Below are 27,202 nucleotides of genomic sequence, written 5' to 3' on the forward strand. Positions count from 1 at the left end.
GTTGACGAATTACCTCTGGTAGACACTGAAATCACTCAACCAATTAAGCAAGATTAGATTAGCTAGTGCGTTTGGAAAAATACTATGAATAAGGTGCGTGCAGCTGCACATGTTTTTACTCAATCACATGACAGTAGGACATGTATTACTTCAAGCATCAAGGCTACACTGAATCAGATAAGCAATCCCACCTAAAACAAACAGCTGCCACATATTCCCACAAAAGAAAAATAACTTTGTACTCAGCCAGTGGAATAAACTGACCAGAAATACAGTTTCTACCCATCTGTGATCAGCTTCAGAATCAATGCCTTACAGAGCAAGAATTCGTATTCTTACTTTTTTAAAAAAATCTACTGTTACTGTAGCTGTTTTATTACTTGTATTAGTACATGATGACACATCTTTTATTCAGATCCTGTCTCCGTAAAGTCTACAAGCTTAAACCAGTTTGAAACATGGTCTGTCTCCATTTAATTGAGAGCCAAGAAGGGTTAATATTAATGCAATTTACTACTTTTCTGCCATTCACTAAATTGCCCACACCTATGGCGTTCTCTCTGCAAATAAACACATCACATTTTCACTCATACAGAACGCATCTTTCCTAGAGAGACAGGCTACGAGTTTATTTTGGACTAGATTGGAAAGCAGGTCAGAAGGAGGTATGCAGACATGCAGGTCTTCTCTACCACTGCCTCTTCTTAGCAAGGAGTTAAAGAGGAAGAGCAGAGGACCAAGGTCTGAGCTCCATGGGCCTCCTTCTAGAGGACGCTTGGTAGAGCTGGGTGTGAGAGAGTTTCTGAAGGACCTGTGGAGGAGTGCTCCAGTGAGGGAACAAAAGAGGGGACAAATAAGTAAGGGAAAAACAACATTTTGAGAAGAACCAGCTTGACTGTGGTAAAGGCTGTTGGCTGGAAAACCTAAACGGCAACCAGTTTTAAGCAATCACTTGTCACGCTGCTTCTTCCACCCCCTCCTGTAAAGTCACATCACATCAGCTCATCTCCAGCAGCTGCCTGAAACACTGCCTACACACCACAATTCCTGGGGATCTGCTGATATTCACCAAACCACTACTGCATCAAGGCAGCTCCTGCTGTACCGCACCCGAGTGGCACTGAATGTCATGCCAGAATTTGCTCTTCCAGGTAGGGAAAAGGCAAGAGAAGCTTAGGACACAGGGAATGAGCACCACAGCTGGGAAAAGTGGAAGGTACTGGAAAAGGGCAGTGGGGAAAACACGCTTATGGTGTTTAGAAGTATGGGATAAGGATGCTGGTCTGTGCAGGTCAGGGTATACAACAGGGCAGAACACAGAGCTGCCAGAGTATGGTACAGTGACAAGTGAGGCTGGACACTGGTTTGTGATCTGAAGAACTAAGAAGACACAACAAGGAAATGGTAAATGCAGTATTATGCGGACCACAGGACAGGATATCTGGTGACTAGGACTACAGAATTCTCTTTTTAAAAACCATTATTTCAGAGTTGCACCTCTAAATTCAGCTTGGAACCCATCCGAGATCAGTCTTTGCAGCTTAGCAGTGAAGAAGTCAAAGACTCTGCCTACAAAGAAGCCACCAGAACCTCTGTCTAGAAGTTTCCAGGGGCCTTCGAAAGCTGTAAGCAATACTGGAAGCACCCTAGGATGGAACTGGAGAAGAGGAGCTTGCGGACATGAATGAAGTATTATCCCTGAGCACAGAGATGAAGAGAGGAGGGCAACCACCAGGGCAATAGGATAACAGACAAGTATTCTCTGAGGTGGAGAGGTAAACTTCAGATCCTGAAGTATTGTAAGGGAAGAGACAAGCAAGCAGAAGAGCAGAAATTTCTGGAAAAGACCTGTCAAGGAATGAGAAAAAAATTGAGGAAAAGGAAAAGAAAGCAAGTTGGGGAACGAGAAGGCAAAAATGTTGTGCTGCGTATCGTCATTCTCTCTCATTTGGAATGGGGAGCAGTGAGACTATGGGCAACAAATAACTGAAAAGGACTCAAGGGCAGGTCACAAACAACAAGGCATTTATCTCTGTGGCCACAGCAGGTAGTCAGAACCATTTCACCATAAGGAGTACAAAACCAAAGGAAGGGAGAATCCATTTTTAACACAGGACAGGTCAGACTGGTCCCAGATTTCTGGCAGGGTAAGAACAGGAGTACACTGTGGGTTGAGTCAGCTGGAAGACAAGAGAGGCAAACAAGTAAGTAGCCAGTAAAAAGAGGACAGGGAGAACAAAACACTTGTCAGTGGAGGAAAAGAAACTGATATAAGGTAATATAAGGAAAGCAAATGAGTTGTCATAAGTCACAGAAAAAAAATGAGAAAATGGGCAATGAATTGTGAGATTTGTGCCACTATGTATGCAGTAAAACTTCAAATACGTTCACATTGCATGATTTTCAGTTATAGGAGTTGTGCTGGTCTGTGTCACACCATGGTCATCTAAACGTTTACAAGTCTATTTTTAACATTCCTTTTAAAGAGTTTTCCTGGTAAGCAAGTTTATTATGTTGTGGTTTCTCAAGTCCCTTTACAAGTTTAGGTAATACATTTGCTCCTTCCGTTCCTACAGCCGAAAGTCTGATTTTAATGAGAGATTCCACATTTTGGTTAGCAGCTCAGTCCTTACATTCTTAAGCCTCTTCAAAATTCCTAGATGTACAGAGTCCAGCACAGGTGATTTAGCACTCATTAGTTTAGCTGTGAGAGGGACCGGAGACACTGCTTCAGAGAGATGTTACTGTTCTGAAGCTGGTTCCCAAGCATATGGGGCTGGAAAGCAAAAAGGTAGGAGGGCAGATTTACAGACTCACACCACTGAGGAGAGCTAAGGCTTGAATCAGTTACAGTCTACCCTCCGCCTCCTTCCTGTCTGTACAAGATGTCTCTATTTAACTTTCAAAAAATACTTGCTGCAGGAGCATGAAGAAGAATAAGCCCTCCAACTAGTTTTACTGATAGCTCCCGTGGTACTCTAACTCTTGATCAGTGGGGATTTTTTTAATCCTTATTAGCAAGGATGTAACCAAAGGAAGAAAGATAACCCAAGGATGAATGAGACCTTTATTCAAGGTATCTCTGAGAAGGAGCAGAGACTAAGACAAGCAAAGATGAGGGTCCTGGTGGACAAGTTCAACGTGAGCCATCATTGCTCCCTCGCAGCAAAGGTGGCCAACAGCATCCCGGGCTGCACTGGGCAGAGGGCTGCCAGCACGGTGAGGGAGGGGAGCCTGCACCGATGGTCAGCACTGGGGAGGCGCTGCTGGAGGGCTGGGTCCCATCCTGGGCTCCCCACTGCAAGAGAGAGATGGACATGTTGGAGTAAGTCCAATGAGCCAAGAAGGTTAAGGGACTGGAACATCTGCCATACGAGGGGAAACTGATTGCTGGGATTGTTTAGCCTTGAGCAGAGAAGACTCAGGCAGCTCCTACCAATGTGCATTAATACCTGATGGGGGCAGTCTGGGCAGAAAGACTTCTTTTCAGTGGTGCCCAAAGTACCAGGCAAGAGGAAAAACTGAAACACAAGAAATTCCATTCAAAATAAAAACAACTTTTATTGCAAAGATGGTCAAGCATGGGAACAGGTTGCAGGGTCCCCAAGGTGACCCTGCTTTGAGCAGGGGGGTTGGACTAGACCAGCTCCAGAGGTCCCTGCCCACCCCACCTGGTTCGTGATTCCATGACCCTTCTCACCACGAAGCAAGGAACACTGAAGTTGCGTAAGCTCAATTCCTATGCAGGTGAAATCTCAGAAACAAGGGTCTGCTAAAACTCCATTTTATACAAATGATGTAACTCTTGCTGATCTCAATCAGCCTAATCAAGTGCTAAGATTACAAAATGGAAAAAAGGGCATTTAATTTGCTCAATACCAGTAGCCATTCTGCTGATCCAATGCTTAGTCAGAGAGAGCTTGTGAAAACTGGACTAATGCATGACTGCAGGATCTCATCCTCTGGAAATCACAGCTTAAATTTGCCATTCAACAAACCTGGAAATCTGTAGCTTTAATGCCATCCCGGTGCATATGGGTACATTTACCTGGCATAAAATACCCAAGGAAAATTTGACCAATTGAGGAACATGTTCAAGTGTAAATCCCTAGACTCCTACTCCAAACTGAGAGTGCCCATGCAAATCTGATGACCCCTGCAGAACAGATATAAAGAAAGCAATGAACTACTCCTTTCAGTTGATGCTGAAGAAGAGAAATTAATTAACCAAAATGGGGAAGTGTGAGTCTCAGTATTTACAGTTTAGTCAAAAGTCTCCTGAATGCCCAGTGTCTATCCACACCATTTAACACCTCTGCAGTTTAAGTGAAGCAGTAGGACTGATAAATAAGTTAACATCAGAGCTCTGTGACACAGTGGGGAACTGTGTCGGGAGACTCAGGACTATCATACAGCCAGCAGTGCTGCTGCAGGCAAGGACGAAAGGACAGTGACAGAGCAGAGATTAAAAGAACAAGAAAGCCCAGCACGTCCGGCAAGTGTGCACATTATGGATTACTGCAAAATGTTAAGTTGTATTGTAAAGGAAATGGATAGTAAAAGAGACAACTACTCCTCTCTGACGTTTTGATGATTTTTTTAAGCTACTTTTCAGCATAGTCCTCTGACAAACTACAGAAACTGTGCAACTTATAAACCAATATAACCAGAAACTTACACAACTAAGTGTAAATAGGGAAGCTGCTTCACTTTTGTCCTCAAGTCAAATTAATAATGCAACAATCTGTTGATTTCTCTATCAGTCATAGCTCCCAATAACCTTCTGAAACATGGAGCGATTAGCAGAGAGGTCAGAAATTTGTAAATGATGCAGCTCAGACACGTGATCTCATTTCATAATTTGTACCCAAGAACCATCTCGGCCAGCACAAAGCAGGACGTTTCCTGAATCCAAACACACCACGGGAGCAGTCAGGACTTCAGTTTATTTGATCTGAGGTTTCATTTCTACATCACTTCAGCATCAAGCCACATGATCTGACAAAGGTATTAAGCAAGAGACTGGAAAAAAAGAAATAGCAGTCAGCACTTGGGTTACACTGGCAGCTAGATGGCAGGTTTTATTCTCCAGAAGTACTATCAAAACCTGAGTCCAAAAAGGTCTTGGAGGTCAGAGCCTCCCAGGCATGAAAGAGCCTGTGGACATCCAAAAAGTGTGCAGCTCACTTAGGACTGTAACAATCCCAGGCAGAATCCTTCTGATGAAGCTAAGTTTCCCGACTACACGAACACATTTCAGTGATTTAGCAAAGGCTGTCAAACCCACAAACCGCTGCTACTTCTATAATTCGCAGGGCACGGAACTACCCTTCATCTGGAGATTCATCCCTGACCAGCAGCCATCCTAGAGCTTCGTCTGGAAGCATCTGAGTCTGCTTAGCCCTTACTTCATTACCTTTCTTATCCAAATGAAAGAGAAAGAAAAGCCGAAGTTAATCCTCTGCCTGCTTGTGAAGTAGGCACCAAGCCTGTTACAATTAATTCCTAAGCCATCTATTTTCTCTTGAATAGTCCTACGACAAGACTGACTCAGAAGTTATTTTGATAAGTTTTATCCGAACAGTTCAATCATTACCTCATTACATCATTTGAAGGGATGGGCCGCATGAAGGATGCCTTTCCACCTCTGTGTGAAATTTTGTGCTTTAGTAACTTTCAGTGATTGAGGTCAACACTTTCAAGGTAAGACACCCAGAGTTCAGTTTTCTATATCAATTTAAGTAAAGTAAGTCTAAAAAGCTTCGGCCAAATTTCAGAGGTATTGAATGCATTCAAGCTCTCACAGCTCTGTAGCTCATACAGCTAAAAAAAAAAATCAGACTTTAAGGTACATAAATCATGGATATAGACTAAACTTCAGAAACGTTGGTTTAAAGTCAAAGATTTGAAACTGATCACAAGAGAAACCAGAGCCAGCTCGTGAAAATACTTTCTACGCATTTTTTCTTAGCACATTTATGCCACTGCAATATAAAGCATCACACACACAGCAAAGAATTATTGCTATAAGGCTTCATTTGGCCCATTCTTCTCTCTCTTTTAAAATAAATTTTAAAAACTAACATTAATATTACATTGCAGTGGGGGATCCATGCCCACAAATGCCCCCCTTATGAAGCATAATCCATAATGGATGAGCTTTTAACAAGCACCTGAGGCATTGTGGAAATGTCACCAGAAGTACTAATGGACTATTAAATGTCTGCCATGAAATATACGGACTGCTTCCACGTAGCTGTGCTAATGCTTATTTACATACGTAATTCCTAGTGCTTGCAAGAACATGACACACGCACTTTGAATATTGCTCTGGTTCCTCCACTGGTTTCCTTCCATCTGTAACTACTTTTTACAGCACTTGCAGAAGATGTGCTTCTTTAGAAAGAAATCTATACTTTTCTGTGGCATGGGTCCCAGCAGGCAGAGCTCTTATGCTTGTAATTGGATTATTCTAGCTTCTCCTTCAGTCTTCCAGATACCAAGCTACAGGCATAACTACTGGGCTTTTTTTTTTTGCTTGTTTTTCTTTTTTTTTTTATACACTCTCAACTGTAGGCAAACCAAGACAGTAAATTCAGAGTTGCATCAACTAAGCTCAGATGCTACAAACAAGCACTGCAGAGAACACTGACAAACCACACTAAATTAGCACCTTATAAGAATTCCCATTATTACTCTTTTAATTTCCCACCCAGTTCCAAACTAGAGGACTAAAACACTATGGTTAACCAACACAGGCGAGAAGAAAGTCTCTTCGTTATCCCTGTGGCCAAAATGCTTTGCCAGTTGTCTGCACACTGAACAACAACAAAGACAGACCCTCTCTTCCCTCCTCATCAACATAATTCAGAGCATCTGTAAATGAAAATTCCAAGAAGAAACAGCAAAGGCAGCAAAAGGATTCGACATTTAGAAATCTCCCACGAGACTGATCTTTAACATTCATCGCCTCCATTACGTTAGTAATACAGTCACTTTACAGTGATTTCCATCATCATGCATTTCTGTCATTTATTAATAAAATGTGGTTTTACTCTTCTGCAATGCATAGAGTTGTCCTTCACGATAGTCACAATGCATTAGATTGACTCCACCTTCCTCCAATTAATAAAACGATGGATGCTGTAACCCACCCTTGCAGTCAGAGACCTTACAGCACATCCACACTGCATAACACAACATTGTGCCATGACCTCAAGCTACTGCTGAGCCAACCTGCCATGCATGCACAGCAGCACACGGCGCTCAGGTAAGAGTGTGGTCCCAAAAGCAGTAGGGCCATCTCAGAGAGAATAAAGCTACCCACGAGACCCATAGGCTCTGGCTCAAGAGCCACAGGTAAGCTCCTCCTTCCAAAGACAGGTTCATCTACACCATTTTACACCTAGTGTATGCACTACATAACATGCCGCTCAGACTTACCACATTGACACTCGCCGGGTAGTTTGTGGCAACATCTGGCGGACAAGGAGTAAGCAATTCAAATAGAGTTTCCTTTCCTTCTGCCAGACATATGAGCTTTTTTCTGCTTCATCTTGGTTTTCTCCCTAGGCTCGGGTACCAGATCCAAAGTCTAAATAATTCTAAGTATTTTACAGGAAAGTATCATTTAATAATTTATTTTTGCAATTAAATCCACTATAGACTTGCAAATACCTTGTATGAGCTGTCAGTGTTCCCAGATTTGCTTGGAAAGATAAAAAGATTTTATGTTTAAATCAGCCCACAGTTAAGTGGCTGGCAGTAACTGTCCACAGAGTCCTGCAGAGGCCAGTAAGCCTGAATTTAATAGAGTGGGAAAGAGGGAGTTAGCAAAAGGAGGCAGAACTTGTCACTGAAAGTATGACAAATGAGGAGGATGAAGTTAGCAGCAGTTTTACAACAGACTAAAAGAAGCAATACAAGCGTAAACAAGAGGAGAAAGTAGCACATTACTGTAATACTACTAAAAAGAGAAAGTCCCAGCTCAGGGCTCAGCTATGGGAAGAGGAGGCAGTTTGATGTTTTTTGTAGATCAGTTTTGGAGCAGAATCCCATGGGTTATGCCTCTACATGGGTATACTATTTGGGTTACATTTAGCAGTTGGGTCTTGTTATTCAGCAACACATGCAGGGCTTGCTGATTCACACAAGCCAACCCAGAACACGAAGTGTTTGGGTTCTCTTTTCCTGTTAAAGTCTTTGTTATTTACTGCCTGCAAGATTGCACTGAAGTTCCAGCCAAAACTCATTTCTGCTGTTTCCAATGTACATTCCAAACACAAAAAACATGGCACCACATCAAATGTTAAAGTAAGATTGTTATCATCCAGCTGCCAAACAGTTCCTACAGGTTCAGAGGCAGAGAGTAATAGAAATCACGAACAGTCGTTCACCAGAATGAGCTGACATGTGTTTTCACACTTGTAGTATCACACTATATCATCACAACTTAGTGGGAGACATGGTGGTCTACAGGACAAATAGAGGATTTTACCATGGAAGGAACCAGATAGATGAGGCAGTGGCCCATGACCCCCCGGCTACCCAGGGAGGAGAGTGTGCAGAACTGCAGAACAGGCAGAAAGACTCGGCACAGAAAAGGCAGAATAATCTTTTGCCAGCAGAATAATCCAGTGGCCTCCAAGAACGTTACTCACAACATTAGTTAATCACGGCAGAGCCTGAGGACCAAAGCTGAGGTCCTATTGTGCTATGCAGCATAAAACCACTGACCAGCCCTTGCAAAAATATCTGTCATCCATTTAGGCAGATAAGGGAAAGGCAACACAAATCTCACAAGCAGAGGGAACTACACAACAGCGGTAGTTGTTTTAGCTCCAGAATTTGAGAAACAGGTTTAGGTCAAATAGTATGAAGAAACCAAGGCAATACTACAAGGATAATTTTAATGAAATACTGTAAATTAAGAAAACCTGGGAAGTTCTAAGGCAGCTAGAGGCAATAAAGACAGGAAGGCCTTGGAATACAGATGTAAATGAGTCAGTTCAGTAATCTGGCAAATTTAAGGAAGTTCAGATTGAAAAGCTGAAAAGAGTTCCGCAGTCTAACCACCTTCAGGATTTGTTTGAATTTCTTGTATCTATTTAGCTGTTGCAGCTCTTTAAACTTTCCTAAACCCAAGGTGACCTTTAAAAAAAAAACCCAACAAAAAAAAAAAAAAAACCCTGAAAAATTTGCCAGCACATACAAACATATTCTAAAACATGCTGTCCGGAACAAACAGTCTTCAGAACAGGGTACCAAATAGCCTCTATAATAAACCACGAGCAATTAGTCTGCTGGAAAACAGATTAGCTCATTCATTTCAGCAGAGTAAAGGTGGCTGCCATGCTCCAGGGGTGATGTGAACTGTGGGGTCTTTTCCTGAGCGATCCTTACTGGAAGCCCACCAGTTTGTACCTGTCAGAGGGAACTGAGAGAGTTCGGGGCCTGGGATGCAAAGCTTTGCACTGGCTGGCTACAAATCACCGAAGTACTCCCCCACCAGCCCTCGTGCTCCCTTAAAACACCCCAGAAAGCCAGAACCCTCTGGTCCACCAGCACATGCTCTCTCAGTCTTATCTAGTGCCTCCCAGTCTGCCTGTCCCATCCCATTCCTCCTTGCTTCCTAAAACTAGAGAATTTGTAAAGTGAAAAATCTATCAAACCTCACATAAAGTCAGGGTTTTAGATACAAAGGTAGAAATATAGAACGCACACAATGAACAAACACAAAACATAACTACATCTCACAACTTAATCCTCTCCCGGCTCTTTTCACCACCACTCTCCTCTGAAATGGCTGTACTCACATTTAAACATGAAAGCCACATACCCACAATTTGGTTACATCACCTTCTAATACACTTAGTCCTGCTATCTTCAAGTTCTAGTGAGTTCAAGACTGGAAGTGACTTTCTACTTTTTTAGGCCCTCTTACGTTGTTTTCAACTTAAGGTTTGAGTAGGCACGTGCCATCTAGAACCAGCTGTTTCAAAATGGGATAGCTGGAGATCCAAAACTCCCCAAAAAAGTTGAGAAGACAGACCTGCCTCAGGTTCTCATCTGTACCACCACTGTGCTTTGGGGAGCCTACAGGCAGCTAAGCTCAGCTAGGAAGCACTACGACTAGAACATACACATACCATAAATGCTTCCCGATACAGGATTTATGACGTGTTGTAGAAGACTTAAAAGTGCTGTGAGCAACAAAGGTTACTATTTTATTTGTTAAAAAAGTAAACAGAAATGTAACCCAAGAGGGGTAAAGGAGGGCCACGTCCCACGCAATCTGTGTGCTCCATCCACCTGAAAAGGCAGAAGGAGCCAAGAGGAGTGCTCTGAGGACAAACTCAAGGGGAGAGGGAGGGAAGCAAATATCTTGCATGGGACAGAAACCAGCCCAAGGCAGTGGCATGGAGCAAACCCTGGAAGGTGGAGACACAGAGCAAGCACCTCCCTCCCTAGGACAGCTGTGAAAAGCAGCATTATGGAGTCAGGGTACTGTAGAGTTGACACTTGGCTTCCACAGTCAAGACAAGCCTCCAAAATCTTCTAGCAGCTGATGAAATGAAGACATCAATGCCAGGTATATTCAGAAGTTTGCATCTGGTTAATTTTATGCTTATGGTTTGTAGCTATTGCCAAGCTACTGATCAAGAATTTAAACTGCGATTTCCTAGAGAAATTAGGTTGGTTTTTGGTTTGTCTGGGTTTTTTTTTAATTTTGTTTAGTGGCCTGACAAGCAGAAGGTGCATTGTAATCTACAAAAAATCCCAAAACAGGAATGGAAATGTAGCAGACAAACCCTCTCAACACCAGCAAACTGGGACAAGTTTGGAAACCTCTGCTCTTGCGTGTCTAACTCTTTAGGCAGGCTGACATGCCGGGTCTTTGGTATTAGGAAGAAAACTCAGCAGCAGCTGAAAGCCAGAGCCATGCTAAAAACATAACTTTCAGAAGTGAGAGATTCCCACAACTCTAGGAAAACCTTAACTGCCCCAATACTTAACACTGATTTTTCCACTTATTTTTTTTTACTCCTTAACAGCTGCAGAGCGGTCACTGCAAACAAGCTGTTGAAGACTCTTCCTAGGCCAGATGTCTTGGATACTTATGGGTCCTCTCCTCTACAAGGGCAGAGGGGCTTGTCAGTGATGGCTGCTTCACACTCTCCAGACACTGGCAACTCAGATCATTACTCAGTTTATCAACTGCAGGCAACAATGCCTTGTGCACTTCCAGACAGGCCAGACAGCTTTGTTAAAAAAAAGTTACATCAAGTAATAATTTGTTTGCAGGAACTTTTTCCTCTTCCAGTTCCTCTCACGCTTCTTACCTCCTCTGCCTTTTACTGGTGTTCTTGCATCTTGCACAATTTCTTTAGATAAACTAAAGACGGGATTATCTCAGAATAAACTGCCCTCCTAGTATCACTTTATTTGAATTACTGGATCTTCTAACTTTATCATATAACAACATTCAAATATTTTGAGATCTTAACTGAATAAAGACAGTTCTGTCAGTGAAAATATTTACAGTAGTCTCACTAATTGCGACTGATTTCAGCTTCCTCAATCTCATTATGGTAAACTGGGCACTGCTGTGAAAGGGAAACAAATAGGAGATGAATGAAAACAAACATGCAGAAACACAAACAACTGCTTAGAGTGACATTAATCATTACCAAAAATCTGTCAAAAACATCCTTCTAACTGGCATCTGTCAAAACATCTCAGCAGTTCATCATCACACAGCCACCGCTCAGATAGAGTCTGAATGTGCAACAGCCAGCACTGCAAATCTCACACAGCTCTAAACTTCTAAGTGAATTATTCTGTATCTCAGAGCACTCCAGACATGGCTTGTTTCACAGCATTTCTCTCCTCTTCCTCCTGGACAGCCTGAAACCATCACTGTTCCCTCCTCCTCAGAGGGTGCAATGTCTGGCATCTAATTACACAGAATGAACTGCTGCTTCCCCTCTGTGGTGTCTGTCCAACAACCCACATGAGATGGCAAAACACTGGAAATCAAGTCCTATTAATATGAAGAGAAAAAAACCACCCTATTAGCCCTATTTCCTGTCTGGATATGGTTTAAGAGTCCCCCAGCTATAGCAAACCCTAATAGTGCAATACTGAAGAATGAAGAACCTGCTTCTCAGGAGACAGAGAAGATCAGCACTTCAAACCCACACCCAGCATGAGCAGCAGGTGCCAGACCTGGGAGAAGCGAAGCAGAACGGTTCCTCCTTTCCTCCCAGAAAATATGAGACGACTACTTTCCTGCTAAAATACTTTCCTTACTGAGCACAGGTGGAACATTTTGCTGGCTGAGTGCGACAGATGATCTGCCAGGACACCATGGCAGTGGCAAGGGCAACTACTTCTTTACAGATGTGTCTACTCAGCCAAGTTTCTTTACCCTTGACAGATGAGGAAACCCCTATGTGAAATGAGCAGTCACAGAGCAGAAGTAAACAAGCCTAGTGTTTATAAACTGTTCAGTATCCTGTTGTTCCAGAAATAGTTATTATTACCCAGGAGATCAGATTTGTCCAAAGGAAAAGAAATGCTTGGTACATATGCTGACTAAAATCCCCAACAAGGGAAAAAAACAGAGAAAGTTTGTGGTTTTCTTATTTTAGTTTTCTTTGCTTAAACCAGGACCTGTAAGCATGCTTTGCCTCCTTCAAATTCTGGACATCCTTTCTCAACTGTTCCAAGAGCAGCAGGAACAAGTCCAGTGACGACAGACTACACATTGGCCTGTTTAATCAGAGCCTTGGGATCGGCATCTTCCTCTGCAGATGCCTGAACTCCACAGACACTGATTAAGAAACAAAGCGAAAGCAAAAAAATGCTGGCCCCACTGGCCCTAAGGAGTTGCCTGTTTTGCCACAGGTTATGTTAAGACTGCTGTAGCTTTAAATACCTACCCATCTATCAGGTTACACGTTTACAAACAAATTCTTAAAATATAAACAAAACCTGCAGAACAGATATACGCTGTGCTACTTATCCCTAATTCACCGCCTGGTGAAGCATCTGGTATAGCTCTGAATATCCCTGGGACCGTTCCAGAGTTGGCGTTTTCTCTCCAAAATGGAGCTGGAGACTCTCCCACCGCAACAGCTGCTGTGCTGTGGCCTTGCTCATGCTGCGGGTTCAGGGCCAGCCGTGCCCGGCCAACCCAGAACAGCACATCACGGACCCCAATGATGGCTGCAGGGACAGGGAAAGCCATCATGTCCCAAACAGCTTTCCCTTGCTTGTCATTGTTAGGTGAGTTAACACTATTTCACCTTTCCTGAAGCATTCGTGGGAACTGTTTATATTTGGAACAGCTCATCCATGGGCCAGTTTTCACTCTCAGTGTAAACCTTCTGTAACAAAAAAAAGACCCAAGGCCAGAAATAAACACTTCTGGTGGCTAAAACAGCATCACTTTCCATTAAAGACAGCAGAGGTTCCCTAAGAGCATCAGCCCCTAAGTAAATTTAGTAAGTTATTTAGGAGGGCAATAAGTAAAGCATTATGGGATTGTGCACTGGTTTATTTATATATTCTTCTGGATTCAGGTTCTTTGCGACCCCACGGAAGGTTACAGATAATCTGTTTCATTCCCAGATAAATCAGTTCGTTTCTCAGGAATATCTTTATCACACTGGCATCACTTTCAGCACTGCAATTCTGTATCTGTTCCTAGGTATGCCCTGGTATAAACATGAACCTGCTGGTAAACAGATTAGAAACATGCTAAAATTGGTGTGAAACAAGTATCAATTTAGAAAGGGGAAACCACATAAATCTCTAAATCTTTTTTTCCCCTTCTTTTTTCCAAGAACAGTACGATAGATGTTACCTGAACTGTACACAATTCTGAAGCTTACATCAGTTGTTTAAGCTTGGAAGAAAAACAAATTATCATGGCAGATGCCATGATTTTCAGGAAAATCACAACAAAACACTTATGAGACTCAGACACAGTTTTTCTGGTTTGTAAGCTGGACAGTGGAGTAACCTGTAAAGCAGTAAACCCTGACTTGCACACAGAAAAGTTCCTGTGCAAGTAAATCAATGACTCAAAATTGCTTCAGGAGAGAAAAAGACGTGATTGTTCCTAAAGGTGCGGCAGATGACACAAAAAGGAAGCAACTTTTTTCTGAATGTGTAAATCTTCCGAATTTCGCAAAATAGAAGCAGAATTAAAAAACCAAGGTGAGTAATATGAGTGAAGTATGCCATCCCCCCACAGTCAGCTTCACTGCAGTACGTGGTAATGCTCTTACCTTGGTTTCCAGCATTTCACGTGATTTGGGTTGGGTTGAACCAGTGAACAAGTGTCCTTGGGAAATTACAGGAACTTCACCAAGCTACTTTCATCCCTGACACTATCAAAACAGCTACAACATTTCTTCCACAGTATTTAGCAATTAATTTACGGATTTTATTTTGCTGGATAGTTAGCTCAGAATTATAGTAAAAGGTACCAAGAAAATAACTGCCAAAGGAGCTTCGGCTTCTCACACTGCACTGGACTCAGAGCTTCTACAGTATTATCTGAACAACATTCTCAAGTGACTTCTCACATTGCTACAAAGAGAATTTTCAATCTTTCCCGTTTTTACCTTCATTTGCCTAATGTAGAGTTGGAGGGTTCCCCAGACTGTTTCTAATTTGGTCTAATAATCTTGCATAAATTATCAGACTTGCTTTTCATCCATATTCTTAGCTAACGTACATTTGCTCGGTGCCAGCATTTGCATGCACTGACACTCTTGAAATTTTTCAATCATAGAACAGTGTGACAGTAAGAAAGGAGGCAGCAAAGGTAGAAGAGGAAAACAGATTGACTTGAAATCTACCCCAAGATAGGAATCTTGATGAAAAACACCAGTAGGGACTTCAGAAAGAACAATTATCCACTCTTGAACCCAATTTACAAAACTCTTGAGGGAAGCTGCACTCTTCTCTACGGCAAGTGGAAATCACCAGTGACATACACAGCCTCAGAGATACCAGGGAACTTCTTCGGGCTCTGCGCTGATGATGGGCTGCACCAATAAAGATGAACCTTCAGAGGGTCGAAGTCAGAGTTTTAATGAAAAGTGAGATACCCAAAACCACTTTCTTTGGGGAATGCAAGGAAAAGAAAAGAAGGTAAGACGTGTCTCAAAACCACAGTGATATTACATACACAGTGGAACTTTCAAGCTCACTGATATTTTTCATTCGTTTCATTTCAGGCTCACCGATATTTTCATTCACTCAAATGCATTTAGATACTCAAGCAATCTTTGCTGCAAGATTTTTCCTGAAAGTTAAACATTCTTATTGGTATAATTTTAAGAGCAGATGGGCCACAGCAACAGCCCAAACACACATGCACAATAAAATATGCTTATTTGGTGGCATGGATTAAGTTTATTGTTTCCATTACAATCATACATGCTCATACAAATATGGTTATTTATTTGTACATTTGCAAAGCTGTCCTTTTTTGTTGTTGTTGAAGTTCACAACTTAGAAATAACTGTATTATTCTGGAAAACAGAATAGTACTCCCCATTCCTACAACAGCAGTGATCTTGTTCTGAAGGAAAGCAGAAAGCCTTTCTCACAGCAGTGTCTGGGACACAGGGACCCTGACTTCAGTGGGAGCCTCGAGAAGTGTCCACTCTTTCATTGAACACAAACTGTTTTCACAGTTCAAATTAACAAAATGAACCACTTCAGTGTATTTCAAAGAGAGATGTACATTATACATATATTTAGAAGACCAAAAAAACCCCTATAATAACTAATTCAGGGTATATATACAATTTTATATATCTTAAAAAATTAAGATACTACCCACTGTACCTGAAGAGACCACAAAATATGCAGCAGATGGATCACGTTACAGTCAGGGAATAGTTTTGAATTCCCATAGCAATCCTCAGTGGCAAACTAATTATCCAGCCTATTTCTTCAGTGAGCTCTCACAAACTGCGTGAAGCTGCCATCCTTTGGCTTCCTCTGCTCTCCTTAAATAGTTAATCATAAAGGAAGCAGCCACCTGCACTGACAGTCTCTATGCACTGAGCTCATGCCCTCCCTGTCACTTCAGTACAAGCCCATGCTGGGTATGGCAGGAATTCATGAGGCACAGAGACAGCCAAATGTAAATAAAGTCAGTTTTAAGCAGAGGATTAAAAATTCTCTTTTAAAAAATGTTTTTTTTCTGAATAGCTAAGCAACAAAAAAGCATGGAATGGAAAGATGCTCTTGAGTGCTTATTATAAGAGGCACAGCTTCCTGGAAGGGCACATGGAAACTAATGGGGAAATATTTGGGATGAGGGGACCACATTTTTAAATTATCCTGACCCCTGCTAACCCCCTTGCTAAAGCTCCGGTTCCATCTGAAGCCTGTCCCCCATTTGCATGTAAGAATGTATGCAACAGGTTTTTTTCTGAAGTATAAAAGCTGCATAAACCATACCTGCAAGACAGCCATGGCAAAGGAATTTTTGCCAAGCTCTGGTATCAAGGAGACAGGGGTCTACCCTGCACCCTCCGGAGACAGGCATTCTAGAGCTGTCCCAGCTACACACCACTGGCCTGTGGAAGCAAAGAAATGCACAGGAGCCTATGACCTACAATATCAAGGGGGAACTAAACATGGGGGGGAAGGGGGAGACAGAAGAATGACTTGAGAGAAAGCCACTGAAATCTCTATGGCTTGCATAAATCCATGTCATGCATTCTCTGCTGATATGAAAGCTTAAAAAATTTTGAACTTTATGTACAAAGACACAATTCAGCATGAAAATATAAACCCAGAAGAGTTTACAGGAAAGCTGTTTTTCCTGAGCAGAGGAACATGCTGCAGTATTGAAAAATAAGCACACACACACACACACACACAGAAGAAAACACCAATTGCTCATCAATAGAAAGTTTGCACCAGATAATAAAAAAAACAAACTAATTTTGTTTCTGAACTGATTTAAAGAAACTTATGATTCATATAAGAATATTTCTTAGTACCCATTGACTAGAAAGAGATGGTTATGATCATACCCTTGGTGCTAAAAATAGTCTTATGTATCTTAATCATAAATGTAAAATTCACCATTGAGATCACAACACCTACAGATCTGTTGCATATTGAATTTCCCCTTTCCCTTCATTCCCATGTTCTCCTACCAGACAGATTTGCAAGTCTGCAGGCTGCAGACATTGCTGCTCTATTTACCACCTCCTCTAATTTCTGGTATTAGCTGCCAACTTACAAGAGCTTGTGGTTGGAAAATTGTCAGTAGCTGAACTGTCCCAGGCTGGCATGTCAGCCACAAACCGTGGGCAGAGGTCCCCTTTCTCATTTGATAAAGAATAGGGCATAGAAAGAACTGTACACAGGCAGCATCGTTTCCACAGTAAGGCCAGACACGCAGGAGACTGCAGTGTTACCACTGCAAACACAAGTTAGTGCCTTCTACAAAAAGGTCAAAGCATTAGCTCCAGACTTGTAGGTGACCTCAGACCTACTAAAAATAGCCTAATTCACTGAACATAGTAGTCTAATTCACGGACCATTTTACGAAAGCCACTTGTCATTTTCTTTGTGCCATTCCAAAACCAGTAACCTTACTTCAGGCACTTTGAGTCATTATCTGCTGTTGGGAGATTTGCAAGAGGCAGAATCATATTGTCCTAGAAAGTGAAGAATTGGATAACTCCTTCATTTACAGTGAGCAGCAGATGCAGCCCAGCTAGCCAGCTCCTACACTGAGATGCAGGTCTGAGATCATGCATCCATTTCTCTTGGTGGGGAGCCACTGTCACGATTCAGATTACAGCATATTCTTCTGAAGCTATGCCAGTCTCCCTCTAAGGCATAATAATTGCAAAACCCAGAACCGAACAAAACAAAAACACAGGCATGGACACAATGGATGAGACCAAACATCCATTTTGCCCAATACTTGCTGTTTGTATCCATTGCCCAATATTTCAGTAAAAAGCCTAAGAAACAGGGAATATATGAAGCTACACACTCTGCCTTCAACATCCATTTAGGTTCCAGCCTCTTGTACCTTAGGAGTTTTCCATGCCTGTTTCTGAGTACTGCAGGTCAATAGAACCTGACTGTCTGTCTCTATTTTTGTTAATCTTTTGCCCGCTATGGAAGTCATTCTCAGAAAAACGTAACTGGAAATAGCATGAAATAGCAATTCCTTTTGTTTATTTTAAACCTGGTGCATAATATTTACATTTAAAACCTCCAAATCTTGAGGTACATGATTACATCTCTCTGAATAGAGAAACAATCATCTAAACATCTTCTCCATGCCATTCAACATGTTACACGTACTTGTGAATACTTTCTGCTTGCTCTACCTCAAACTGGGAAGTCTAAGTCTATACAATCTTTCTGAGCATGGGTTTCCATGTTTTTGTTTAGTCTTTATTACCACTATATATACCTAATGCTTTTAGATCTGTTTCAAGAATTAGTTGAAGAGAATTAGGTGTGTTAGTCAAGACAGAGGCACAAGTGGGTATTTATACAGTGCCATAACATTCTTGGGCTTTCTGCACTGACCTCCCAATATGTTCACGGTCTTCTAACCATCGCTAGTCAGTAAGTCACAGAACCAACCACAGTAATTCCAAGATCTCTTTCCTGATTTGTAAGGCATAATGATGTCCACCATCAGGTACACACTGTCAGATCAATCTTCTCAACAAACACTACCTTAGGTCTGTCGGAACTGAACTTGGCCTGCTATTTTGTTGTCCCATCGCTTAGCACTGTGAGATCCCTCTGACATTTTTCACAGTCAGTTTTGGGGCTTGCTACCTAGAAAAATGTGTCAGTGCTTTATTATTCATCCTCCGTTCCAGATAGTTTATGAGCACTTGGAGCAGCAGCGCTCCCAGCACACATTCTCCAGAGGACCCAGGGGTAACATCCCTGTACCGTCCAACCTTACTCTTTTCCATACGGTTTCTAACCTTTACCTTCCCAGCCACTACAGGATTATACCAGTTTAATTCCCCAAAAACCTTCAAAACACCGTTTGGTTGATTTTTTTGGTGGCTCACTTTGTTTAGGTGGTTTGGGTTTTTTTTTTTTAAGAAATTCAGACATACTGTATTAAGTTTAATCCCCTTTAGCAAATGCTCACCCAATCATTCAAACGACATGAGCAGATTTACAAGGCAGGACTTCCTCCTGCAGAAGACAACCTGACCTCTCTCTATCATCGCTTTTATTCCTGTGAACAAACACAAATTTTATTCTTTTTTTATAGTTTCTACCGAAGTGCCCGATACAGAAACCAGGCTCACTATTAGTTTCCAGTTTCCCAAACGCTCCACAGGCCCCTCTTGAAAAGCCTGACACGTTTACTGCTTTTCATTCTTCCATTCCGAGGCCAATTTAAGCCATGATTATACACAACTGCGTGTAACTCGGCAACTTCACCACCGAGCTCTTCACAAAGTGAGAACTTTTCCTAACAATTCATTGTGCTGATTTGCTCCAAAACGTCAACCTTCTGTCAGCTTCCCCCAGCCGGTCCCCCAGAAAGGAAGGCTCCACGGGGAACTGTTCTACATTGAATAGCAATGCAAATAACTTCTCTACTACGACTTTACCTTCCCTTAGCTCACATGTAATATTATGATCATCTATCAGCCCATTGGGATCTCTGGCAGGCTTTCTGCTTTTGACAGTTAGACAAAAAGCTTTATTTTATGTTATTTTTTTATGTCTTTGTAAAGTTGTTCCTCAACATTTTTTTTTGTCTGCCTCATTATGGTTTATATTTAACTTGCCAAAGTTAATACTCTTTCCTATTCTCCTCATTTGGATACAACTCCTGCTTCAGAAAGATGACTTACTTCTAGGAGCCTTGTTTACTTTACTGTTTAAACCAGTCCTCATCCATTTTTGTGGCTTCCCTTCAATCTCTTATTTCCCCTCCCTCCTCGGACTATTCACCATCAAAACTGGACACAGTATTCTAGAAGTCTTGGGTTGTGGGGTTTTGGAGGGGTGGGTTGGGGGGTGGGTTTTCAATTTTAAATCAGTGCCACTCACAAAATTTCTCAACTTATGTGTGTACATATGAACCTGAAATAGGATTTCAGCTATGATATTTGTTGAGATTACACGAAGCTTTCTCTGCATCTGTTTCCAAGACAAAGGTTTTCTATCTTGAAGATATAATCTGCATTTGTTCCTCCCAGATGTCTTATTTCATATTGGATGTATTAACATATATTTTGTTGGACTGTGGCCATTTAAATCAGGCAATCCAGACTGTTCTCTAAAAGTAATCAAACCTTTATTTAGTACTCTCTAATAAGTGTATCATCTGCAGACTTGATCTAGGATTTTTTTTCCAGCTAGGTTTATTAATGAAGGCACCGAGCACTGCTGGAATGAGAACTGATCAACTGAAGACCTCATAACAATGAAAAAAAAAAAAATTTAGTCTTTCCTTACCAGCAACCACATTTTGAGATTTCTCAGGGCATTGTTCTTTAATCCATCCAGCACTTGCTTATGCTTGGTGAAGTCTGAACTCACATTTTCACCATTAAAGCAGCACTTATCAAGAAGAGTTACATCCTCTGAAAAATATTTATTCTATCCCAACTATTTCCATCATATTTTGCCTATTTACATTTAAAATTGCAGTAAAAAGTCAGGAACCTTTAGAATAGAAAAACATTTATCCATTTTATTCATGCTTGAAAACAGCCAAACCAACTTTATCCAAATAATAATAAAAAACCCAACAAACCCACACATTTTATGGTGAAGACCAAGCCTGAAAAACGTCAGCCACAGAGATTATGTTTTCCTAATGACACAAACAACTGAAAACAAAAGCTATAATAAAAGAAATCATACAGCTCAAATTCTTAAATCAACAGGCAACCTAATTTCGCTTTAAGAGTTCTAAATATATTAAATTATGATACCTGGCTTGGTAATACTAACTTTGCATAGTTTGAGTATGAGAGAGGTTTCAGAAGAGAAAGAATCTTAAGTGTAGCATGGAATTCTTTGCAGAACTACTGGTCAGCCATCCTTACACCAATCCTAGGTAAAATAATGAAATGTCAGACACTGAATTTAACTAATAAAGAACTAAAGGACATCCTGGAAAAATAATGTTTGCCTTAGTAAGGTTTAGGGTTCATGTTAGAGAAGTAACTGAACATAAATCTCCAGCAAGAGGCTATCTTTAGAACTATCAATATGATTTTTCAATGTATGATCAAGACAACAACCACCTAGCTAGAGACAAGTTACTACCTCTCTGCATGGCATTAGTTCACTGCTGTCAGCTACAAGGAGGAGGTGACTGAACAGCAATCTGTAAGTAGCTACTGAAGCAGAGAATAAATAATACTTTGGATTCTAGCAGGCAGAAACTTCCTTCTTGAAGCCAAAGTCTTATAGAAATTAAGATTAATATTTTTTCAATAATAAGTTTATCCACAGCAATAATGTAGCACATTATTACCAGATTCTCCATAAATTTAAATCTTTAAATCAAGCTAACTAGTCTGTGATCCATGATGACTTTACTGGAAGAAAGTGTGTCCTGTGTCATGAAACAAATCTGCACAAGGGACCATTAATGGTACATTTCTGGCCTTGCTAACTACTAAACAGTCTTCCTTCTTCAGTGTATATAATTTATCTCTGTAGAATCAATATGTAACAACAGCCATGCCTTGGAAAAGGCAGTTTTGTTTCAGCTGTATAAAGAAAGGAAGGCTTTAGCTGCAGACATCTTACCACAGTTAAATTACCTTGTATCCCTCTTCTGTACTATTTACATTTAATAGGTACACAGACACAGAATTAAAAGTATTCAAAGTTCTTAAAAGAGGATGGTAAGGTATCTACCTTCAGTTCTAGTATTTATGTTCTAACCAGAGTTCCAAAACTCACACAGAAGATAATATTGATAATTGTTTGTTCTACACTGGTGATGGAGAACATAGTCTCAATGCCTAGCATTTTGTTTGAAAGGCCTGGCTGTAGTATCTGCTGGTTACAAGGCAATGTCAGATCTTTGTTTTCAATTTTTCAAGTTTGCAGATACCACGTTTACCAATAAAAACAAAGAGATATACCACCTGAAGGCCATGGTCACCCACCCTAACCTCTATATGTGCAAGTCATAGAAACTCCCTCCTTAAAAGAAATAAAATATATCTTTAGAAAAGTACTAGTTACGTTAAGAAGTCCACAGCCTCTTTTGCCAAAGAGATCGCGGCACTAGAGCATGTTTTCCACATGCATTTAAAGCTTGTACAAAGGTCAGATATAACCATTCAAATTTTCCATTTGACAAACCAAATTAAGATCCTTGAGCCTCAACAGTATAAAGTTCTTGCCAATCTATCTTCTGAACTGTCTTCCAGCCATTCTACAAACTCCTTGAAATGCAGAAGCTGCATGGTGCATTAGAGAAAGCCGTTAGCCAAATTTAAAGGTAAGTTTTGGTTGATCTGTTATGATTACATTCCTGATTTCCGAGAACTATGAAATAGTACAGCAACGTTCCACCCTTTCAGAGGGAAAAAAATTCTGAAGAAACTAGTAACACTTCAGCTAACAGTAACTTCTCAACACAGTAAGATGCATAACTTGTTAATAACATGTCTTAGACTCTTTGGAAAACACTGTTGCAAAGCCTCCTGGCACCTCAAGGATGCTTTCTCAAAAAAAAAAAAAAAAAAACAAAAAAAAAAAACAACCACCAAACCAAAAAAACCCCACAAAAAAAAACCCTGAAAAAAAGCAAACCACACACCCAAAAAACCCACACACAGTTTACTACTCCAGATAACTTAGCTGTTACTTCATGACTGGAACTTCCTAAAGACTGCATCATCTGGTACCACCTGTGAGCTTGGCCACACGTCTGTATCATGCACTAACAATACAATTTGTTTTATTATTCAACACAGACAACACTCTACCCTTTGAACAAGCTCCTAGTCAGACTGAAACCAATTAAGCCATTGCCAGTGACCACTCAAGCCCAGAATTTCAACACCAGTCTCCCTTTGAACTGATCAAGCGACAGAGCGATGACATTTTTCAAAACAATCTGCAGATCACCCACCTTGAGGGATGAGAAATCATCAGGGGAAGAGGGGAAAAAAACCCGGTGAATTACTTACTTTGGGAAGATGAGAGTCATGAGCGCTGATGCATAACCAGGCTTGCATACTCCCTCAGAGAAATTTGCATACTTTGATGCCAATTCTGGAGGCCTGTGAAAAAAAATAAGCAGAGAGTCACGACTCTCCTGGCTATGGACTGGGTTTTGCAATCATCCAAGTCTTTTTTTTTCCTTATGGCTTTTATGAAAAACAGCTGTGAGGAATTATTGCCAACACAGACAGGTATCTATTTGTTGCAATACAGCATCACAGGAGAACAACCAACAAAGGGCAGAGTTAAAGATACCTGAATTAGCACTAAACCACTAGTTTTACTGAAAGGTTTTCATACCTAGGAAGGTAAAGCTCATGGAAGAAAAATATCAAGATTTCAACCTTTCAAAAGGAAGAAAACATAAACAGCACTTTGTTTTGGCTATAATGCTAAAGTATGATCAAAGTTAAAATTATAGAAAAGTATTATTTAGAAAATACCTTTCAAGCATTTGAAACAAACTGCTGAGCAGCAATTCTGACAGGCTACCATCAGGGGATGCATGCTTTCAGTATTTGGAACAGATGACATTGCTGCTGTTCTGTTGATCTGTATCTTAATTCAGCTTGCATAGTTATTTCGGGGCCAAATTTAGAATATTGGGGGGGGGGGGGGGGGGGGGGGTGTTCCACTTAGTTTTCATATAGAAACAAGATTAGCAACTCAAGAAAAGATACTTAAGTCCAGTACATACTTTTACCATAGATCTACCGAGTGACCTGGAAAAACCAAGCAATTCATGCCCCTATTCACCACCTGCAAAATTTTTACATTCATCCATTTCACAAAAACATTCCACAGGTTAACTCACTTGTGCTTTCAGAGTAACACTAGATACTTTATTGTCAGTCACAGAATGAGAATTATCAATATTGCTTCCAAAAAAAAGCATTTACAGTTACATGTTCAACATTCAGTGGAAGTTGCAAGTGTTAACTACTGCAGAGTTGATCAATAATACTGTATTTGCTACACCATTTTGTTAGCAGTAGGCAAGTAATGAAAGAAAGGTTTTTGCCCTACAGGTCAACAGTAGGGAGTCAAATGAAGATGAGAGTACAAATCCGCATAGTAGATCCACAAAAATAATTTTCAAGAGCCCGTTATTATCACAACCGTGCTTTCTTTTCCAGGCATCACCAACATGTACATCACCAATAACACTGAAGTAGTAAACTACTGCTAAATGTAACGAGCATGGATTCAGAGGGTTTCGACTAAGTGGATCCCTGAGCTGAAGACTAGGTCCTGGAGGGACTGTGAGCAGTGATGCAAACAGAACCCTGGCTGGCAAAATTACGTATCTGAATGAAAGTAACTCCATGCTGAAATGGTAGTAACTGTCCTTGTACTGGTCCTGGCATCATATCCTGAGAGACCACTAGCCTTGCAGGTGGGTGATCAAAAGATGGAGAGTTCATTTCACAATTAACTGTATACAGTACAAAACCTCCTAAAAATTTATAGTTCTTAAAGAAAAAAAATAAATCCCTTTTTCTGAATAAAAATCTAAACCTTCAACAGCTAGAAGAGGAAATAAACTGGAGAAAATAAAAAGTTACTATAAGTATATAATTTCTTAAGACTTTTGCGGAGGAAAAGAACCAAAAAATCTTAAGAACATTGACCCAGTTCTAATTCTGCCATGGAATTCCTGCATAGTAAAATGTTACACGTTTTGACCAAAACTATCACAATTCCTCATCTATAGGATGGCACAACAATACATTTGGCTATTTACATATAAATTGTCAATTATTTACAGCAAAGTTTAGATTTCTCTAAAATACATTATATAGACATGGAGAGACAGATACAGACATAACACTGTCTAGTACAACCCACATCCCTGAGCTCAGTTTCCACAGGTGGCATTACAATATGTATCTCTGAATGACAGAGATGAGAAAGCATCCAAGATGTGAACACCTAGAATTCTGAATGCCAAAGAGTGGCACTGAATGACTTTTGTTCTGACTCCAGTCAGAATCTCTTTAGAAATAGGCACAGGAAGGAACGGCCTGTTGCTGACAAAACAGAAGGTTTTAATGGTGTTAAAATACATCACCTTCTGACATAGCCAAAAAGGACAGCAGGGTGTACAGATCACAGCTTGTTGCAGCACTTCAGATATGAAGAAATGTGGGAAATCTTAATTTCTATCAAGCAAACTTAAGGGTTGCTGGATTTTTATTGTTTAAGCAACATACAGAAACCCCTAATACCAAAATCTTCAAAAACAAGTAGAAAGCAACTGGAATTTATCTGCAGGCACCACGGTAGTGAGTCATTGCTGGCAAACTTGTATAACTATTTCAACAGCAGGCCTTTCTCAAATGACCTCAGTGGTCATACAAAGTATCTTGTGCCACAAACACAGGCATTTTTCTCTTTTCTGATTTAATGGCGCTTTCATTATCAAATTAAAATGTCCCTCAGATGCCCATCATGGTGTTTCTGCAAAAGAATAGCAGGCTGAAGCCCTCATGCATGCGAGTGGCACAGAATGCCAATCTGAGCTGCATACTGATGGTGGAGCTGTCAATCACAAAACCCACAAAGATAGTCAGAGCTGCTGAAGCCTGAGGGGCAGAGTTGTTAACATTTCTTGGATGTGATGAAGTTCATGATCCAGAGTGCCAGAGGCAGAACAATTCTCGTAAGCCAACCGAAGCTGCCATCTCGCATCATTCAACATTTGCTTATCTCCGTTCTTCTAGCCACATATTGAGTCAGCAGGCTACAGAAAACTAGAAATGGGCAGTCTATGTTTTAAATCCTTTTAGGGACCCATTTTGTTTGTTTGATTTCTTCAGATTACACATTACACGCTGTCACTGCCAGCATGCTCATAACGATAAGCCTACATTAGGTGTAACTCGAAGGGAAACATTTAGAGTAAGGCTGAATACAGCCTTGCTGTCTACCATTCTGCTACCACATGAAGCTATCCAAGCTACCATCATTTTAGATAACATAAATTTGCTTTGTGTTTTTTTTTCCTGCAAGATTCACAGATCTCGCAGAGATTGTTCTTCCATAAATCAGACTGCAAAATATCCTGCATGAAGTATCCCATGTAGAAGTACACATTTTTCAAACAAATCCAGCTTTGTAAAATCACACTGCTGTTAGCAGGTATACAGTTCTGTAACAAAAAAAGTGTATGAATAAGCACCTCGTTCACATCTGATGACAGTGTACTTATTACAGTGACGCATATATTGCTGCTGCTTTGATTATGTTTCTTACTTCCAAATGGAAGCAGCAGTATTACTGGAAGTACCTTCTGCAGAGGCTGCCTGACAAATTACCAAAACAGAGCTTATGTTTAATTCTCATTTTATAGTCCTGAATGCTGCTTACAAGAGATGGGTCAAGAACTATGCACCAAACCAAACAATATTACTCTCTTAATGCTCTACTAGTAAATAGCTTCATCTCATCAGCTCCATTTCTGTGCCTGGAAACCAAGGCTATCCTGATCCCACAGAAAGCTGTTGTGGTAAGCCAGCCAGGGCTATCATGACTGTTATATCACAAAGGTGCAAATCCCCTCTGCATCTTCCAGGTCCAACCACGTTACTCCAGCTCCTGATCCTCATGCTCCTTGTTACAGTGAAAAAATCAGTTGGGTTGAGGTAGGTAAAGAGCTTGTCGAGACGGCAGAAAGTACAGAATTAGGTGACACTGCAGACCCTTTAATTCTGCTCAAATTTTGTGCAGGAGAAAAAACAGTAAGATAATAAATTTATTCAGAATAAATGAGGAAAACAATTGAAGAGTCATAACTGTAAACATCTGCAATTTTTAAACAAGTGCCTGCATGAGGGTGAAGTCAGAGGGAAGTAATTCTATTATTCCACTAAAAAGAAAACGCATTCTTGGTTGTTTTTTTTCCTGACTTTTCTCCTGTAAGACTAGCACACAACCTGAATTCTTAAGAATTCTT

The 27,202-nt window shown here is 40.8% G+C and overlaps 1 protein-coding gene across 6 annotated transcripts in view; it reads right to left on the reverse strand.

The window, feature by feature from the left end:
• Positions 1-27,202, reverse strand: part of ST3GAL3 (ST3 beta-galactoside alpha-2,3-sialyltransferase 3) — a 183,973-nt gene that overhangs the window by 88,821 nt on the left and 67,950 nt on the right. For all 6 annotated transcript variants that reach the window (XM_037404127.1, XM_037404130.1, XM_037404128.1 and 3 more), the window contains one exon: positions 23,214-23,306. In XM_037404127.1, coding sequence (XP_037260024.1) covers positions 23,214-23,306 — 93 coding nt within the window. The remainder of the gene's footprint in view (positions 1-23,213; positions 23,307-27,202) is intronic.

This window comes from Falco rusticolus, chromosome 11 (genome assembly GCF_015220075.1).
Source record: "Falco rusticolus isolate bFalRus1 chromosome 11, bFalRus1.pri, whole genome shotgun sequence".
NCBI classification, from domain to species: domain Eukaryota; kingdom Metazoa; phylum Chordata; class Aves; order Falconiformes; family Falconidae; genus Falco; species Falco rusticolus.